This window comes from Ixodes scapularis, unplaced genomic scaffold (assembly GCF_016920785.2).
Source record: "Ixodes scapularis isolate PalLabHiFi unplaced genomic scaffold, ASM1692078v2 ptg000323l_1__unscaffolded, whole genome shotgun sequence".
In the NCBI taxonomy this organism is placed as follows: Eukaryota; Metazoa; Arthropoda; class Arachnida; order Ixodida; family Ixodidae; genus Ixodes; species Ixodes scapularis.
Window position 1 is genome coordinate 1,798,340 of NW_024609965.1, and position 18,027 is coordinate 1,816,366.

An 18,027-nucleotide genomic window follows, 5' to 3' on the forward strand; every position below is an offset into this window, starting at 1 on the left:
AAGGAACGCGTTCCAGGAACGCAGTTCCTTGGAACGTTGTTCCGTACAACACTGTTGCTATGCTCCCAGTTTACTATATTATATAAATATGTAACACAAGTAAAGACATAGCATTTGAGTAATTCGTACATTGTGGCTTAAATACTACTTATTATAATTACGCCTGCAAACAATTTGAATTTATGTTGCTTCGATCTGCATGCTAAATAGATGACTGGTATATAGAGGCGGCACTACAAAGAAATATAAATTTTCTGTGTGTTATTATTAAAAAAAACACGAAAGAAAAAAAAAAACTTCCGTTATTTAGCGGGCGAGATTGGAGGTATTGGTAACTTTGAGATAACTCGAGGTATTGGTAGTTTTATGTGCTGTAGCAATCTTTGCTCACTTAGTCAAATAAGCATTTGGTAAAGGCAGGATTTACTCGCCCTAAAAGATAATTTTTATATGGAATAAAGGATATTTCTTGTGTCTTTCCGAATTTCCAAAAAAAGGGCGAGCCACATAGTAATAATTAAATAATAAAAAAAACCTGTCCTCCTACATTCGCTTCCTTCATCGGTTTCGTGTCGAAGATATTAAATCGTCCCTATTTTTATAAATTGATTTTAGCGCGTTTTTAGGGAGTAATTTCACCTACCTCTTAACTCAGCAGGGAGGTTACGTCAGTCAAATTTTTCCACAGGCAAGCTCTGGCGATGCGGTGGGCGTTTAATGACTGAGCATAACTTTTTTTTTATTGAGATGTAAATTTGTGCAGATGCTTTTTATGTAGATGATAAATTTTCCGAATAAATATCTAAGGATGAATTTGCCTCAGTCAAAGCCAAAATATGAGAGAGAATATGCTATGCACTAAGACCAACCTCTGAGGAATCATCAAAGGCAGTGATGGGCCGCTCTGGTGTTCATTTGGACAAGTTAGGCACCAAATGCAAGCACTGTTTGTCACCCAGGCCCCCCCCCCCCCATCCCCCCCCCCCTTTTCTTGTCGCAATAAATGCCAGGATGACCCACGGTGATATTTATGAAATCACGAAATACTATGTAACGTAACTTCTTCTCCGAATAATAAAAAAAAGTTATTGTCTGTTCTTTTTGTTCGTTTATGCATTTCAGGGTAAATCTCGCGAAAAATAACGTTGCGTGACCTTATGTCACGTGACCTATATAAAAGTTTATAGTCTCCCCATTAAATGCATAGGCAAACCTCCTATCCCGTGACTTTTACACCACTTGACTTTCCCCACAAAATATAGGAGAAAATCGATGTCATGTAACGTCGCGAGACCTTCATACCAACACGGTTTCAACGCCACACTTTTTGGGGAAACTGAATTTGTTTGTAGGTGGATTTTTCAAAGGGAGCTCCTTATTTCGTTAAGTCCGGCATTTCTTGTTTTTTTAGGTGCCAATGAGCAGTTTTTCGAACGAACAGCATCAAACCGAATGAACAGTCCCGCAAGCGCCATGCACCGAAGCGGCGATGAGGACAGCCCTCTGCGGGTTTGCATCGTGGGAGGCGGAGCGAGCGGCATCATTTCTGCCCGGCAGATGCTTGACGAGGGCTTCCAGCCAATCGTCTACGAGATGTCTTCCAGCCTGGGCGGCCTCTGGGCCTACCGCGACCATAGCGAGGAGGGCGTGCCGTCCATCATGCGGTCTACAGTCTTCAATACCAGCAAGGAAATGAGCGCATTCAGGTATGTACTAGAGAAGCAGTTGCGTGTTTGGCACGTTTCACTTCTTAGATAACCGAGAAATGTATATAAATATTGAGAAAATTACCCGAAACCACAAATACCTCAAATTTGTCATGATAGCACGTTAGTATAGACCCATCAGAGAAAAAAGCGCCACCTGTTGTACGCAACAGCAACTAGTGGCAGCCGCCATGCTGCAGGATAGTGCGCGCCGCTGCATACGCTGCGTTGGCCGTAGACGCTAGTCAATTCCTGCCCACGATGCCAACGTATACTGCTGCGTACCCCTCTGTAAGCAGAGTGGGTATCTGGACAAGTCTGGCATTAAGGTACGTATTCGGAAATGTACTCGTTATCGGTTGACGGCGGCGTGGCCGCGCAAACGTTTCCCTGCTGAAGTGCAAAAACGGAACACGAACCGTTTTCACGCTACGCTTCCTTGGGTGTTTGAGTCAGCTGTTTTTAATCTCACTTTGTTGCGTTTGGAGGTAGAGTTTTCACGTTTCAGCTAGCTTGAAGAAATCAAGGCGTCAAATACAAATATAATGTTGCTCGTGGTATCGCTTGTGGACGTGACAGCTTCGCGAGCGCCTAGCTTCAGGTATGCACGAGCTCGCGGTGCTTCAAACTTGCGCGAGTAAATTATATGTTAGGTACGCATGAAGCCATACGACCTGAGGGGGGATCGGTGGCCGAGTGGTCTAGCGCACACCAGCTCGGAGCACGTGGAGCGAAAGCTCGCGCTGCAGAACCCAGGGATCCTGGTTTCGAGCCCCACCCCTGCCCGTTTCGATCTGGATGAGCATCGTACCGGCGTGCGGTCGTGTATCACTACTGCGTGATGCACGTTAAAGACCCCAGGCTAGCGGCTGTACCGCACTGGCTAAATTTCTCATCTACAGCTGGGAGACTCGTCGCCCCTGTGAGGCAGACCAAGCTCTAGGCTGTATAAACACACACACAACCCCCCCATACGACCTGACGCTTTAACCTGCCTGTAGCGCAGACATTTGTGCAGCGCGTGCTTTATGCAAAGCAACATGCACGCGCTTGCAACTTCTGATTCAGTGCAAAATTTGCTGCTCTACATTTCCCAACTCTAAAATCCCCCTCAAGAAAAAGGGACTCGACGTATCAAGTAGGAACTTGTGTCGAATACGTCCTTTACTGGTTAACTTGCGCATTGAAATTTTAGGTCTTAATTCCAAGCAAAAAAAAAAAACGCGATTTGACGAGCGATGAGTCAAGCGACGGCACAAGCGACGAAAGTCGGCTACGAGCGACGAAAATGTTTCACTGTCGCTTGTCGCGTCGCTTGGTTTGGGATTTCTAGAAAACGACGCTCATCGCCTTGGTCGCTCGCTCGTCGCTTTTATGCGGTGTGCTTCATCGCGCGACTGTCCGAGCGACAGCGAAGCGGGACCCCTGCGCCTGTTTTGTCGCACATCCGGAGAGTACTGGCGACTTCTAACTACAGCCCGTAAATTATAAACGGTTCCTATCGTTTTTTGATGACATGTTTGATGTCGTAACTACAAAGATCTTAGTAATTACCTTTTTTTTTTGCGTAGTTGGCCTTTATAGATGCGGCGACCACGAACCCCTCAACGAGAAAGTTGTAACTTCTGTCGAATTGTCGTTCCGAGTCCGATCGGCTCTTGAAGAAGCGATATGCCTCATCATCTTTAACGGCTGGGAGCTGGGAAAGGTCGTTTACCCAACCCGTGATCGGGAAAGCCCTACCTGCAGCCATACAGAGGCGAAGGGATCGACGAAACAATAACGCTACAGTCAAAACAACCATGCCGGCCGCAACAGGGTCCTTCCCAATGGCGCCGGCCGCCCAATGTTGTTGGACTCGTTCAGCGGATTTTCGCTGTTGCCAGATTTTTTGAAAGGGGTCTATACGCTGGACATCATATTTTAGGTCCTTGTTGGAAGTCCATGCTCAGAACTAGCTTCCACTGATTGTCTCTCAAGATCAAATATTCTCATTTGGTGACGTGCGGGTCTGTACGATATTTATTACCAGTAGCATAGCCTCCCCTATACTCACAACGCCTGGCAGTTCGACGACGGAGACATAAAGTGTCCAGTCGCAGATTTGGAGCGCGGGGATCTGGTAGCACAGAGCATTTCTCGGGGAGTCCGGTATTCCGCGCACAGCTTTTGCAGCGGCGAGGAGCCGAAACATGGTTTTCAAACCCGACGAGAAAAGAAGTGGCCCGAGGGACGCGAGAGGCACGAGCGGACATTCTATCGCTCGGAAAAAGTGTGTTTCGGTTTCTCGACGCAGCGGGGCGCCCGTTACATGACTGTTGCCAGCCGCTCTACCTTTTCACTTTCGGCGGCCGCGTCACGTGACGGTCTGCCAGGCTTTGTCAGTATTCGCGACTCCAGCAAAACGGTCGCCGCCAAGCGGGAAAACCGGGAACCAGTCGGTCCAGGTCGCTCCGCGCCCCGCCGCGTCTCTGATGGCTTTCGCGGACACGTGCTGTCGGCGCGGGGGCGAGCAATGTAATTTGACGAAGGTCCGAAAATTTCTTAAGTTTGCCTGAGTGTTGATTAGTGTGGTGAAGCCTCAATAGATTGTTTCTTTCCATCACGTGTTTGAAAGCCCGTTTACTCCACAACACACGGTCGCGTGCTTTCAATTTTTTGGACGAGGAGGAATCACGGAAAAACGTTTTGATTTCTAGTCTGTCTCTAATCACATTCAAAGGGACGACTGCTTGGTAACTGATAGGTGGTTTCTTTATAAGGATGTAGAACAGTGGACTGAGGTCGACGGACGAAGTGTTTCACTGGAGGGAACACCAATGTTGCAGTCAAGTGAATGGGAAGGTTCGATCTGCTTTCCTTGAGTTTGGTTGTGCTCGATTAGCATCAAGTTAATTTGAGCCAGTAACGCCGGCCGGTGCGTTGGCTATTCATCTTGGCGGCTTTTCGCCGAAAAAGACCACGTTAAGGGAGTTGGGCTAATTTCGCAATTACTTGATTCAGAAAACCTGCTCGCTGCGTATGATTAATGAGGGAAATTATCTGCTTTCAAAAGGTGGGGGACGCGTCTCGCAAAGTTAGAAGCTGTCACGTCATTAAGATCTATCGCGCCTCCAATATTTATATTATAACCCCTGTCGAAGCCAGCAGCAATACACGTCTACATTGCTCAGGTTGACCGGCCACAAAAAATACTCATTTTATCCGTTCAGGATTCGAAGTCAAGTTCAATGCAGAGAGGTCTGAGTGAATCTCCGATGAAGACTCTCCTCAGTTTGTCCGCATTCGTCTCCGTTCTACCGGCTAGAACCGTGTGGCTAAGTTTAAGTAGTATCTCTCTGTTTGTCAAATATACTTTTATTCAGCAGTTCACATAATAGTTAGTTAACTAAGTTCATATTTCAACCCGAAGAATATACTAATATCGCTTTAGTGGGACCATAGTACGTAATATGATACATAATCCGCATATTCGTTAAAATGACTTGTCGATTGCTACTAAAACCTGAATTGAAATACGAGTATCAGCTGCTTAGTGAAGCGCCAACGAGTTGACATGCTCCTTGGCTCAAGAAGCGCTTGCTTAATTTTTGTAATTTTCCTGCAGCATGTGTTCTTGACCGAGCACACGACTGGAGCTGTTTCTTGAAACGCGGACAGGCACAAAAGCTCAATTTGCGGACAGATAAGTCGCATGGTCGAGGCATGCGAGTTAGCTAAAAATTACTTTCGGTGGAACAATTTTGTAGCCCTCGCCGCTTTCCTTAGATGATCAAAACTAATTAGAGTCTATTACCGTTTCTCCGGAGCCCATAGTTTCGGTTTTGATCGAAGTCTCCGAAACAAAAGTTTGACATAAAAAAAAAAAAAAAAACACCGGAAAAACAAAGCTATGCTCGGCAAGTTTATGCGCACCGGCTACACTTAACTGTCTCAGTTCAAATACCCATAAAATTGGGCATTCAACGAAAGAAAATTTGTTAAATTGAATGCGCCACCCATTCAGGCGGCCCGGCCGAGCCGACGCGACCTGGACTCAGCCGCCATGTTTGTTTGGTGGTGGCGCCCCCTATAGGTCGCTAGAGTCGCGAATAGACCTTTTCATTTCAGTAGTTGCCTGACCGGCGGGTAGAGGGCGCTGGCGCACTCGGCGCCATTAGGTTGCTTCAATTTGGTCGGTTTCGGTTTCAACGTACACGCGATTGTGATGCTGTTTCATGCCACTTTCGATTAATTTTGCTATATGAATTTCTTTCTAGTAGCACTCAGCGAATGAAACAATAGTATTGAGCCACTTGGCAAACCACGAAGTGGTTTCGAGCCTAAATTGCGATCTTTTTTTTACTAACACTATATGCGTCTGATTCCGTCCATCGTCAACTTCGGCCAGGTACGGCGGTGATACAACTGCACTGATGCACAGGGAGGAGTACCATTGTCCACGGCTGTACTCGCGGACACTAATTTCAAGAGGAAAAAAAAATAAGGAGCAGGACAGCTCCGTCTGCAGCGTGCGCTCGTTGCCTGCCACCGTGCTTTGGCTGTTCGTGCACCGAGCGGTACGGAAGTAGCTACCTCGCGCTCAAGTCAGATATTGAACTGATCATCTTATATTGCAACAGACTATATTACATGAGTGCTTAGTGAAAAATCAGGTTGACAACATGATCAACAATCTGCTGAATCACCAAGAACAGATGAACTGACATTTTTACTGTTCGATGTTTGGTTTCCGTACACCAACCTTTTCTAATACCCGTGCCACACGGGCAACTCGAATGCCATTTACAACGAATGACATTTGAGCGGACGGCCAATCAGCGCGCGACACTCCGGGCGTAGTACATTCCACGCGCGACAGATTGCGAGCTGATTCGCCGATCACACAAATGTAATTCGTTGTAAATGGCATTCGAGTTGCCCGTGTGGCACGGGTATAACTTTGAGACTGGAAACGTATTTTATAATAACTAGAAACGTTTATTATAATCACGTAGATAATATAAAAAAGTGATATTGTCTCGGCCTGTTTTATTTAAAGAAATTAAGCGCTCGAGAAATATTTTGATAGACCAGCCTTGGCTGACTAGAAAATTTCTTTAACTAAAGTACTCATTTACAGCATTTCAAAATATTGGCCTTATGAAATAAACTTTTTGTTATATGGACATTTGCTTACGACGTTCTCAAGGTATGAGTATGGTAAGATAAGTGAATGCCAGACTTCAAAGAAAGTCTGATATTCATCTTCCGTAAAATTTGCCGAATGAAATTGAAGAGCGCAAAAGAAATGATCTCCGATAAGTTTGGCTGAAGTCGAACGCCAAGCGCCACCCGATAGACCTGTGTAGAAAGCTGTTCACTGATTTGAAACGATGCGCTTTGCACATTTTGACGTCGACAGCTACTGAAACTAAGCCCTATTCGCCGTCGACAACCGGCTGCACTCGGGTGATTTTCATGCAGAAGGATTCTTTTCGGCGTCACATTTTATGAATCATAGGCACTATCAAGCTGTCTGTGGCAGTTTCTTACGCGGGAGTTCAAATATTTGTGTTGAAATAAATTATTTGAAACTCCGTGGAATTCATAAATAAACCGATAAAGCGAATGCTTATATCACAGACGCGATTAAGAACGTAAAACAGATATAGGTGTGATATTGCGAACAAACATGTTGCCTAATGTTAAGGTACTATTATTTCTAACATAAAAAATAATTCAAACTAAACGTTTGTTCCCGCGCCTTGTCCACTAGTTCCCTAGTGTAATCAAAAGAAACTTTTTGATCTGTTGTAACTACAAAACACCATGCTTTCAGGAAAAACACGTGGCTAATTACGCTTGGTGTTTTTGTTTCCACCCTTGACACCAATGCGCACTCATATATATAATAACATTGGGCTTCCTATTGCAAATGTTCCGCCCTTATTAGTAACCAAACCTCAGTTCTCGTAAGTTATTGGTATTTGAACCCTCGAGGCTCTCTTCAAGTCATATATGTAGTCAATATGCGCAAGTGCTAACGCTGATTCCTGTTCCTATAAAGCCTTTTCACGCGTATCCCGCACGCCGACGGTAAAAAAATATTCAAAACGTGTTACAAAATTAACTACAGAAGTTGCGCGTATAATGATGTAATGCAATTGCATGGTAAGTATAAGTATCGGACGACACTTTACGGAGTAACGTAAGAGACGCGGTGAAACGCGACGAAAAACACGAATTCAACGCATCCGCCAAGGCGCGGACGGGAGAGCGGAGCAACAAGTTGAAGCAACCTAATGGCGGCCGCATCACGTGATTCCAAGATGGCAGCGCCCATGCGGCGGAGGGTGAAAAGGTCTATAGAGGAGGCTATGCCAGTAGTCAGATTGGATGCATAACGCGAGAGCGCACGACACTAGAACGCCGACGGATAGAGCGCGCGACAGGAGAGCGCCAGGACACCAAAAGCGCACGACAGGAGAGAGTTGCGATATGAGGGCGCTGGCCACTAAATCGCATGTGTGTGCCTTGGGAATGATCCATATTGGGGTATTCAAACACATGTTTCCACGGAACTGAAATTTTCACACTAAATATTGCCGCATTTCGAAGCCCCGATGTCATATGATTGGCTGAGTATGCAGATGAAGCAGGGCGAAGTGACACAAGCCTGTTAAACGCAGTGGTCTGCAGTCACAACTTTTTAGATAATTTCTCTTGTTCTGGTTATCTATGCCAAAACTATACACTACCGCTCATTGGTGATCGCTGCGGTTTGTAGCGGTCTTTTTTAAAATTTGCCCGTACTTTAGCACTCCAGACAATTCCGCTTACCATATATGTCCCCCTTGAATAAAACTTCGGTTCAGATATTGACAGGGGTGGGAAAATATTTTCTTACAATGAGCTTTTTTTTTTTTTTTTAAAGGGGTTAGATTGAAAATTTTACTTCTTGCCAGAGATTAAGACTGCGGGAGCCTACCGTGCGAGCAGGTGTCACATCATTATCATGTTTCATTATGGAAAACGTTGAGAAAACGTTGAATTTGGAACGCGCTAGAAATTAATCTGTTCGTTCCTATGATTAATGACCAATTATCAAACTGCAACCACATATTGTCCAGTGCAGGCCTGTCGCGTAACAGATAATTCAATTCCTCCACGGGGAGGGCACCTTAGAAACTGCAGCTGTTGTTCATCGTTCTCATGACGCGCGTTCTAATGACCCGCGCTTTCGTGTTGCGGCGCACTCGTGCCGTGCGCTCTCTTGGCGCCCTCCAGTCAAGTGTCTTAAAATCGATATTACGTCGTGACACAGTTTCGTAATGATTTGATTACTTCTAACACCTAGTAACCACAAGAGTAATTCGATTACATCTGGAAGCAAAATAATACTGGTAACCATTACGATATTTCGTAAATCTCTCTCCCCCGCCGTTTTCTATTTTTGGTTTTAAGACAACTTAGTCACCAGATTTCGAGCAAACAATTCTGCGCTGAGCCCACTTTACCTTTTCCTAAATCTTGGGGACGACCAAGAATAACTCGATTTTTAACCAGTTGTACAAAAATAGAATGGACTTTATGTGGACAGAATACATAGGCGTTTCTTCAGTTTGGAGCAGGGACTCTGAGGAACCAATTTTAACCTCAGTATGTCAGTGGAGACAGTCTTTCACTTTGATAACCGGCGCTGACTTTCAGCCTCAACGTTCACACAAGGTAGAGAAGGTACAGCAATAGGCTGTTGCGAGCTACAAAATCAACACAGAACCTGAAATTCTTGCATGAATTAGTCTAAAAAAGAAATTATATTCCTCCTATCTAGATTCGTCCTTATGCTAGTTCTATAGAAATGTGCGAAAAGTGAAAATTTAACTTGAACAAAATTACAATCGAGTAGTGTTGAATAGTAGCCAAAAGTAAAATGTTGAATTGAATACGAACACTAAAATTGACTCGCAATGTTCATAATACTAAAAACGGGCCCACTCAGCCGTCTCATCTCCAGTCCGCTCCTTCGTCTTGCGAAACATTCTGAAGACTGCAGCGCATGCAGTGAGCTCCTCGCCTTCTGACCTGCGCATGCGGCCGGTAATAAAAAAAGGATGGCACGGAATAACAGTGGCCTCACAAATTTCCTCCTAGGCACATTAGTTGAGTGTCGAACTTACAATCTTCGTGTCGTGGGTTCAATACTCCTTGAGGGAAAATCAAGATTTTGTTCATCTACTTATTGCTCTTCCGCGCATGCGTAATTGTTGCTTGTTATGGTTCAGAATGTTTCGGAGGAGGCTGAAAAAACATGAACTCTATCACATAAAGAAGCCGTACAGAGCAGACTTGTACACGTTACTAAAACAATTAAGGCACTACATCTAAAATTACTCCAGACTAGACTGTAATTAATTTAAATTACGATTAACCTTCAATAAAGTAAGTGCCCGTTACCCCAAAAAGGAATCCGTTACTTTCGTGGCGTTCTTTCCAGCATTACTCTCCTCAAGTAAAGAAGAGAGAGAAAAATGTTTTATTTATTTATTTATATATGTTGATTTTCGTGCCCAAAAACAACCATGCACGTCTCCTCTTTGGAGCCCAAATAATTAAATATGAACAGGAATGAAAGAAAAACACAATTGCAGGTTTCAAACACAAAGCAACATACACACAATATTTAAAGTTTGGCAACACGCACTTTCACCTGGTTCGTGAACACCTTAATGACACTATATATATCAAGTTCGGCATTTTTAATATTGATAAACAGAAATTGTATCCTGACAGAGGAGATGGCTTACAAATGGTGTAAATGCTGAGTATACTGCGGGTCAGAGTAGAACGAGGAGGGACATTAATGTTTACATCACGTAAAAGCGAAGCACTGTCAAAAACGCTATTTACAAGTTTTAACAAAAAAAAAGTTGCGCTCTGCTCTTCTATTGGTCAATGGTATCAACGAAACATTAATTATTAAGCAAAAAAGTGTAGTCAAAATAGAAACGGCGTTGGAAGTAGCAATCACAAACAGTAGGTATTAGTTTGTGTTGCGCATTATCCATGGTCATTGATTGTGTTCTTTATAACGAATTCAGGCCAGAAAACCGAACTCGAACCTAGGCGTAACTAGAGCACACAATAGGCGAATAATGGGGGCGGGGTTCTTGAATGGCTAAGTAATGTGGCATATAATACCAAACATTCGCGTCGCCCCACCAACAGAAAACGACACGTGAGCAGTAAACTTGAATGAATTATTGAGATGCACGCCAATGTCTTTTACAACAGATGCACGCTTGATTGTCACTTCGTCTATAATTTAATCGTAGTGTACTATACCGCGACGCCTGCAGGAAGTCAATACATTTGTTTTTAGAAGATTCAGTGATAAGATATTGGCTGAACACCACTGGACAACGCGTAAGACATCATGTTGCAGAACATGACAGTCAACAAGAGACTTTACACTAATAAAAATCTTGATGTGTTAAGCAAACATCAGTAACTCAAAACTATCTACACAGGCCGCTAGATCGTTGATGAAGATTAAGAACAAAAGGAGGCGAAGAATAGGTCCTTGAGGAGCACCAAAGGTTCAGAGGAAAAGGTTGGAATAACTGTTATGAATCGATGAAGATTAAGAACAAAAGGTGGCGAAGAATAGGTCCTTGAGGGACACCAGATCTTGAGAAGACAAGGTTGGAATAACTGTTATGAATACGAACACTTTTGGACGAGATGATAAGTAACTTTGGAACCAGTTACACAGCTCTGAACAACAACCATATAAAAATAATTTGTGTAACAACAACTCAAAATTCACTTTATCAAAAGCTCTCGCCTTGTCAAAATATATACAATCAATTTGGCCTCAGTTGAAAACAATGGGGTAGAGTGGTTTAAAAAAGAGCAAACATTGATTTCAACCGACCGTCCTTTCTGAAAACCAACCTGTCAAGATACAAACTTTTGACGGAAATAAAAACAAATTCGGGAATGCACTACCCGTTCAAAGATTTTGAAAATTGCGACAATAAAGATATGGGGCGATAATTATGTGTGACGGAGTCATCGCCTCCCACAACCGCTTTCTTTCATAGTGATGGGAAGACACCGGTATTCAGAGAGGCGTTTATTGTGTCCACCAGTCTTAATGATTGAACTTGTGTATATTTAGCAAGAGCTGCTCTCGAAAGTCTCGTTAGGCATCTTGCCTCATTCCTTTGTGAAGATGTTGACTGCTACGCTGAACACCCTTTCAAATGAGGCACTAGATGGGAGTACTACCATATTGTTGCTCTCGAACGAGGTCGAGAGCCGCGATGGTTGAGAACCGCTGATCTAAGAGAGGTTGAGAAGCATTTGTGCAGCAACCAACGAGTATGCTTTTTGATATAACACCTTCCCTTATTGTCAAATCGCTTCAGTGGATTTTAGGCTAGACGAAGCGTCCTCTCCTGTTGTCCATATGAAAATGGGCATATCCGCTGTAACAAAGAGCGACATTGTTAATGCTTGAATGTGCACTTATGCCTTGAGCTTCTTGAAGAGGCACAGAATCACTTGGTGTTATCCTCTCCCCGTCTTCGATTGCAAACCATACAATAATAGAAAATACCCCTTAGATGAGAGAAGCGAACTTGGGTCCCGCCAGTAATGGGGGCGAAGCGGCCTCTTGCGTAGTCGGCAGAGGCGAGGAAGTCCGTGAGGCTTGGATGGCATTGGCGATACTCAGCGGCACCACGTACCCTACTCCACGAGCATACACACGTTCGAAGACACGAAGCGACGCCTCAGTCAGGACGTCCGACTTCTTCCCGCGCTCAACGCAACGCCGCTCGTTGTCGCCTCGAAACCCGCCTTGCTCGCTCCGCCGTCCAAGTGGTCTCCGTACAGCGCACACATTGCCGTCCTTTGGAAAATCTGTCTAAGCTGGCCACGCGTGTTTCAAATTGTTTGTTCCCGCCAGTCTTTCTCTCTGCTTTCTCGCACAAAAAGGCAGCTCGCAGCGCACCTGAAGCGCCCGGTCGCTTTTCAAAAACGAGAGGACAAAGCACAGAAAGTGGCGTCGTCCCAGCCCAAGCCAACCTTGGCGGACGCGCTCCCAGCAAGGCCAGCTTGACCAGAACGATTATAAGTTTGACCAGCTCGACCCCAGCTTCACCAGCTTGTCTCCCAGCTTCGCCAAATTAACTTCCAGCTTCGCCAGTTTTACTCCCAGCTTCACCAGCTTCACTCCCAACTGGACCGGCATGTTCAGTTAAATTACCAGCTTGACCAGCCTAAATACCAGCAAGACCAGCACGATTTCGTCGCTGGTTTTATCAATAAGGTTAATTGGTCAATGTTCTGCTAAATTTAGCGGGGAACCTGAATTGGTGCATAGGCCACTGGAAGTCAATTTTCAGCTGAATATAGCGGGGAACTTACTCTGCTAAATATAGTGAGGATCCTGAATTGGTTCATAGGTCACGTGAAGTCAATTTTCCGCTGAATTTAGAGGAGAACCTGATTCCGCTAAATTTAGCGTGGAACCGGAAGTGGTGCGTGAGTCACGTGAAGTAAATTTTCTGCTAAATTTAGCGAATAACTTGATTTCCCTAATTTTGGCTGGGAGCATGATTTGGCGCATAGGTAACGTGAAGTCAATATTCCGCTAAATTTTGCGAGCAACCTGATTCCGCTTAATTTATCGGGAAACCCGAATTGGTGCGTAGGTCACCCCTACCGGAAAACCCAGTATGACTTTTCATTATCTGGATTATGTCTAGAACTCTAAATGGAAGTGTTTGTGGAAACCTAAAATCCAGGTTGGAAATGGAGGAATATTTTCTGAAAGAAAGGAAATACAGATAACAACCAGATAGATTCCAAGTTTCATAATCCAGATATCGAAAATTATACTGGGTTTTTCGGTCGAGGTGTAAAGTCTATTTTCCGCTAAAATCAGTGGAAAATTTACTACATTAGAAGCGACACACATAAGCAAAAACCTGTGATGAGTAGCTTAATAATGATATTGGATTAAAAGCCCCACGTGTTTACTCTTTTACAGTGCAAACAGACCGTTGAGAGGCTAGCAAAAATAAAAACGGTTCAAATTACCATATGTACAAGACGAAGTTAAAACACAGCTCAAGGATGTGGCCACCCATCAACGTTACCAGAACCCTCAGTCGGGAAACTCACCGTTAAAACCTTGGCCTCTAGCGTCCACCGAGACCGAGCTGAATACGACAACAGCGCCACTCTTTAGCATTTGTGTGTACTGTGGTCACCTTGAGCTTTTAGAAAGCATGTTTTTCCATAAAAACAACGGAAAAAAACTATTTTCGTAGTAACTTTTATCGGAGTTTAGTAGAAATCGAAGAACGCGTAATGTTTTCTGAAATCTTTAGTTTGCAAGGTTTTGCGGCACAATCAATATTGTTTTTATAAAAAGCATGATTCAGGGGTGATTTCAGGTTGCGCGTCCCGACCTAGGCGCATCCTAACTTTTCGGTAGTAAATCGTGGCGCGCCTGCTTGGGAGACTCTACCTCCGCCCCGGCATCTTTGTAGCCTATAGGTTCCTACTGTATACCTGTTTCCCGGTGTGATTTACGTCTTACAGTTCACAGGGTCAATACATTTTATTCAACCCTGAAACTCCTTCCCCCGTATATGTTTCGGCGCCAAAATGGCCAATTATAGCCGAAATAGAAGTCATATGCAGTTCCTCGAGTGGCCGCTGCGGGAGAAATGGCGGCGTTGCGATCGCCATTAGCTCTGCTTTCGAGTACGGGTCGGTGCCACTTTTTTAGAGCAGTTTCGGTGGCAGTTTCCCAAGTGAGTGGTTCTAATAACGTTGCCACTAGTGATAAGACGAATCACGAAGATTCGGATTGGGACAGATTCGGAAATTTCCAAACTTCCCGTGACGAATATTCGGCAGATTCGGAGATTCGTCCGATTCATCACTGGTTGCAGACGGCGGCGTGAACGTTGTCGTAAACCTCGCGAATGGCGGTCAGATGAGTTTTTTTTTTTTTTTTAGGTACTGTTACTGCATATAACCCGACTACGTCTTGTTTACTTCAACCCATAATATGTACTGTACTGTCATTCTAAAACCTGGCACGCGCGTAGGTCCAGCTGAGCTGATCAGTGTGGTTGACGTCTCGGTTTCTGCGCGGTTTCGCGGTGATCGGTAAAATAAAATGTAGCGAAATGCTGAGTATTATACATAATGTGGCGCAGCGCGCAATAAATATATTCAGGCAAGGCAATGTCTCATCTTCTGCTCTAGAGCTGCGTGAGACGCGAGAGCGATGAAAAGTGTTGCTCGTCCCAACTTCGACCGCGCACCGGCACCGGCGAAGAAAAGCGTCGCACTGCCTTTTCTCCGCTCTCGGCAGCAAGTTTTGTATACGTGAACTTTATTTGATGAAAAAGAAACAATACAGGGGTGTCCAATGCAAATTTATTGTTCAAAAACAAACACTAACTAATTCAGATATCATTAACCAGAAAGGTACAAATCGAGTACAGGAGACCGTAATAGTATGACTCAAGGAGTTTTAGATTGTTTCCCGTTTTCCGATAACAATACCGCGGTGGACACACGTATAAAATAACCGAATCGAACATACTCACTTGTGTGGGGTGTGGTACTATGACTGTAATTATGGGCACGAAATGTGTTTCTGCCGAACAGCACGTACCGCATCGATCTCTTGCCGGGGGGGGGGGGGGGGGGGGGGGGGGAGGAACTGCTGCGAACCTTGGCCGAGCACGGTCGACGTCTCCGGTCTCCGGGAACCCCGGGGTACGAGAACGTGACCTTCGAGTAAACATCACCTCGCTCCCTCGACCCGCCGCTGCACCGGCTGCACGCCAAGCCTGACGAAATCTACGAGGAACTTATCGCGCTTGCATTTCGCCGCAAGGGCAGCCGCGGTGGTCACTGCCATGGCCCCCCCACCAACGCCGGAGGTCTCTGGTGCCCAAGAAACTCTCGTCAAACCGCTCTGCCGCACAACCGACTGTCGCCGAACTGCCCGGGCGATGAAAGCATGCGCTTGCATTGCCACGTGCACAAAGCATGCCTATTTTGGTCGTAATCATCCGGAACCGAAACCAATTTTACCGCGATGTCTGGTTACCGTTCTCGACAAACGTCCAAAATATTATAAGCAGAGCGGAACGTTTTATTTATTGCTATGATTACAACAATTATTTGTGCGCTTTGTAGAATTTAGTAAATTTAATATCCCGAAGAGTTGAAACACTCATCAATGTGATCTGGCAACCATGGCAACGCTCCGAAGTTTCCCGAGCTTTTCCGAATCTCTTGAGATTCGACTACTCTTTCGATCTTTCCGGATCTTCAGATTCGGTTCCGAATCCCGATTCGGGTAAATATTCGTCCCATCACTAGTTGCCACCCATCCCCATGAGGATACAAAACGTGCAGCATAAATGGACGGATATGACCCGTTTAAATCGGGCGACGCCTTGCGCCTGCTAGCAGTGTTGGGCAATGTCTAGGCAGAAACATATCGCCATAGTAGTACTGAAACATAAATTTGTATTCATATTTCAGTAACGCGTTAAAATTTTTTGTCTGTATTTGGCATTCTCGTACATAATTTATTTTTCAGTTGTATAGCTGGTACCGGCGATACTATCGAGGTCAGATGTATCTTGTGACAATTTTCGAGGAGTCGCTTTCTCATTTCGGGTTCAAGAACGTCGACGTTAAAATCCTGCAGCGAGCACTCGTTTATTGTTTAACAAATATAGCACAAATATTATAAATCATGTGTATTTTTGTACCACGTATACACTAGCAGGTGGATCCACCGAATTCCAGCGAGTATGAGGACATCTCAAAAAGCTTTTTGTCGAAAATATTTCACTATCTGTGTATCTGCAAAATGTATTCTGGTATTTGTATCTTATAATACTTTTATAACTCACAAATGTATTTGATACGTATCGAGATACTCCTTTCTAAAAAATATGTCAGCATTTCCATTTTGCCTTCTTTGCCTTGTCTTCGAGTACGTTTATTTCCAAATAATTTTTAGCGTATTTCTGCCCGACCCTGCCGCCTAGTCCTACACTCCGTTGCACCTGACACCAGGCCGCAGCGGACGTTACAAGCGATCCCAGGCAACTCAGCTGTGTAAATGTAGCAGGTGATTACGGCTTTCGCGCTTCACGGCCAACGAGGTAGAGGCAGTGTTGTACACGTTCCTCAAAAAGAGGAACGGAAGCACATCCCTCGTTGCTTTTGACTTTTTGGAATTCCCGTTACAAGTTCCATCTGTGAGAAAGGAACTCGTTCCCGTCATAGTTCAAAAGATGGAACGGTTCGTTACATATACGTTACATTTGTATTTTGCTGATTACCAGTTAGATTAAGCAAAGCTTTCTTTATATTTTTATCTATCCCATCAAATGGGAACATACGAGTTTGAATGCCGTGATGGAAAGGCACCAGGACAGGAAAACAAGCGGAAGCAAGGTTTCATTTCTTGATATACTCATTCCTAAAAGTCTCAGAGTTTTGCCATAGTTATGTTTGTGGTGGGCGATCCAAACGAGCCAAATATACTGTAACCCCTCATTGCACGAGTGTTTTACAACACACTCACACGTTTCAATCTAACAAAGTTCCTTGTTAGATTGAGACTAAACAACAGTTGCTTCTCGATGTTGCTTTACGCAAGACGAGCAAGTGAAAAAGGACGGGCTTTTGGAAGGTCAGTCTTAACAACTTCAGGTCTTTCTTCATGAAGGTTGGATTCGTTGTTCAGTTTGAAGGCGGGGAACAAGAGGAGAAGATATCTAGTTTAGTGTTTGTGTTTATTTTGAGTGACCAATGTTTGAGATACAAGGGTGTATTCGATGACTTATAACCTGTCCTTTTGTTGTAACTGGAGGTCTCTTTGTGTAAGTTTAGTGTTGGCTGTAGTCGGCCTTAGATTTCTGGGTGTCTGAGGATCTGTGTATGCAAAGAAAGTAGCTGATTTTAAGAGGTGTCTTTTTCTGCTTTTCCGTCGACTAAATGTTTTGATTCCTGTGGTGCATTCTCGGACACTGAGAATCAATGCCCGAGACTGCAGGCATAGAGAATCAATTCCCACTAGCACTCCTGTAGCCGAATGTTACCACGCGAGGACCTCACAAAATAAAACGTAAGTAGCCAAAAGTTCAGGAGATCACGCTCTTCGTAAATATATTGTTCTTATACTTTTTTGAGAATTCTCCTCTTGGAAATAAAAATATTCGTTACTCCACTGGACGAAGAAAACGGAATGCCGTTCCTTTTTCCGTCGCCGTAAAAA

The 18,027-nt window shown here is 44.4% G+C and overlaps 1 protein-coding gene across 1 annotated transcript in view; it reads left to right on the forward strand.

The window, feature by feature from the left end:
• Positions 1-894: 894 nt before the first annotated feature.
• Positions 895-18,027, forward strand: part of LOC115330889 (flavin-containing monooxygenase 5-like) — a 103,447-nt gene continuing 86,314 nt past the window's right edge. The window contains exons 1-2 of the mRNA XM_040212714.1: positions 895-946; positions 1,412-1,706. Of these exons, the coding sequence (XP_040068648.1) occupies positions 895-946; positions 1,412-1,706 (347 nt within the window). The remainder of the gene's footprint in view (positions 947-1,411; positions 1,707-18,027) is intronic.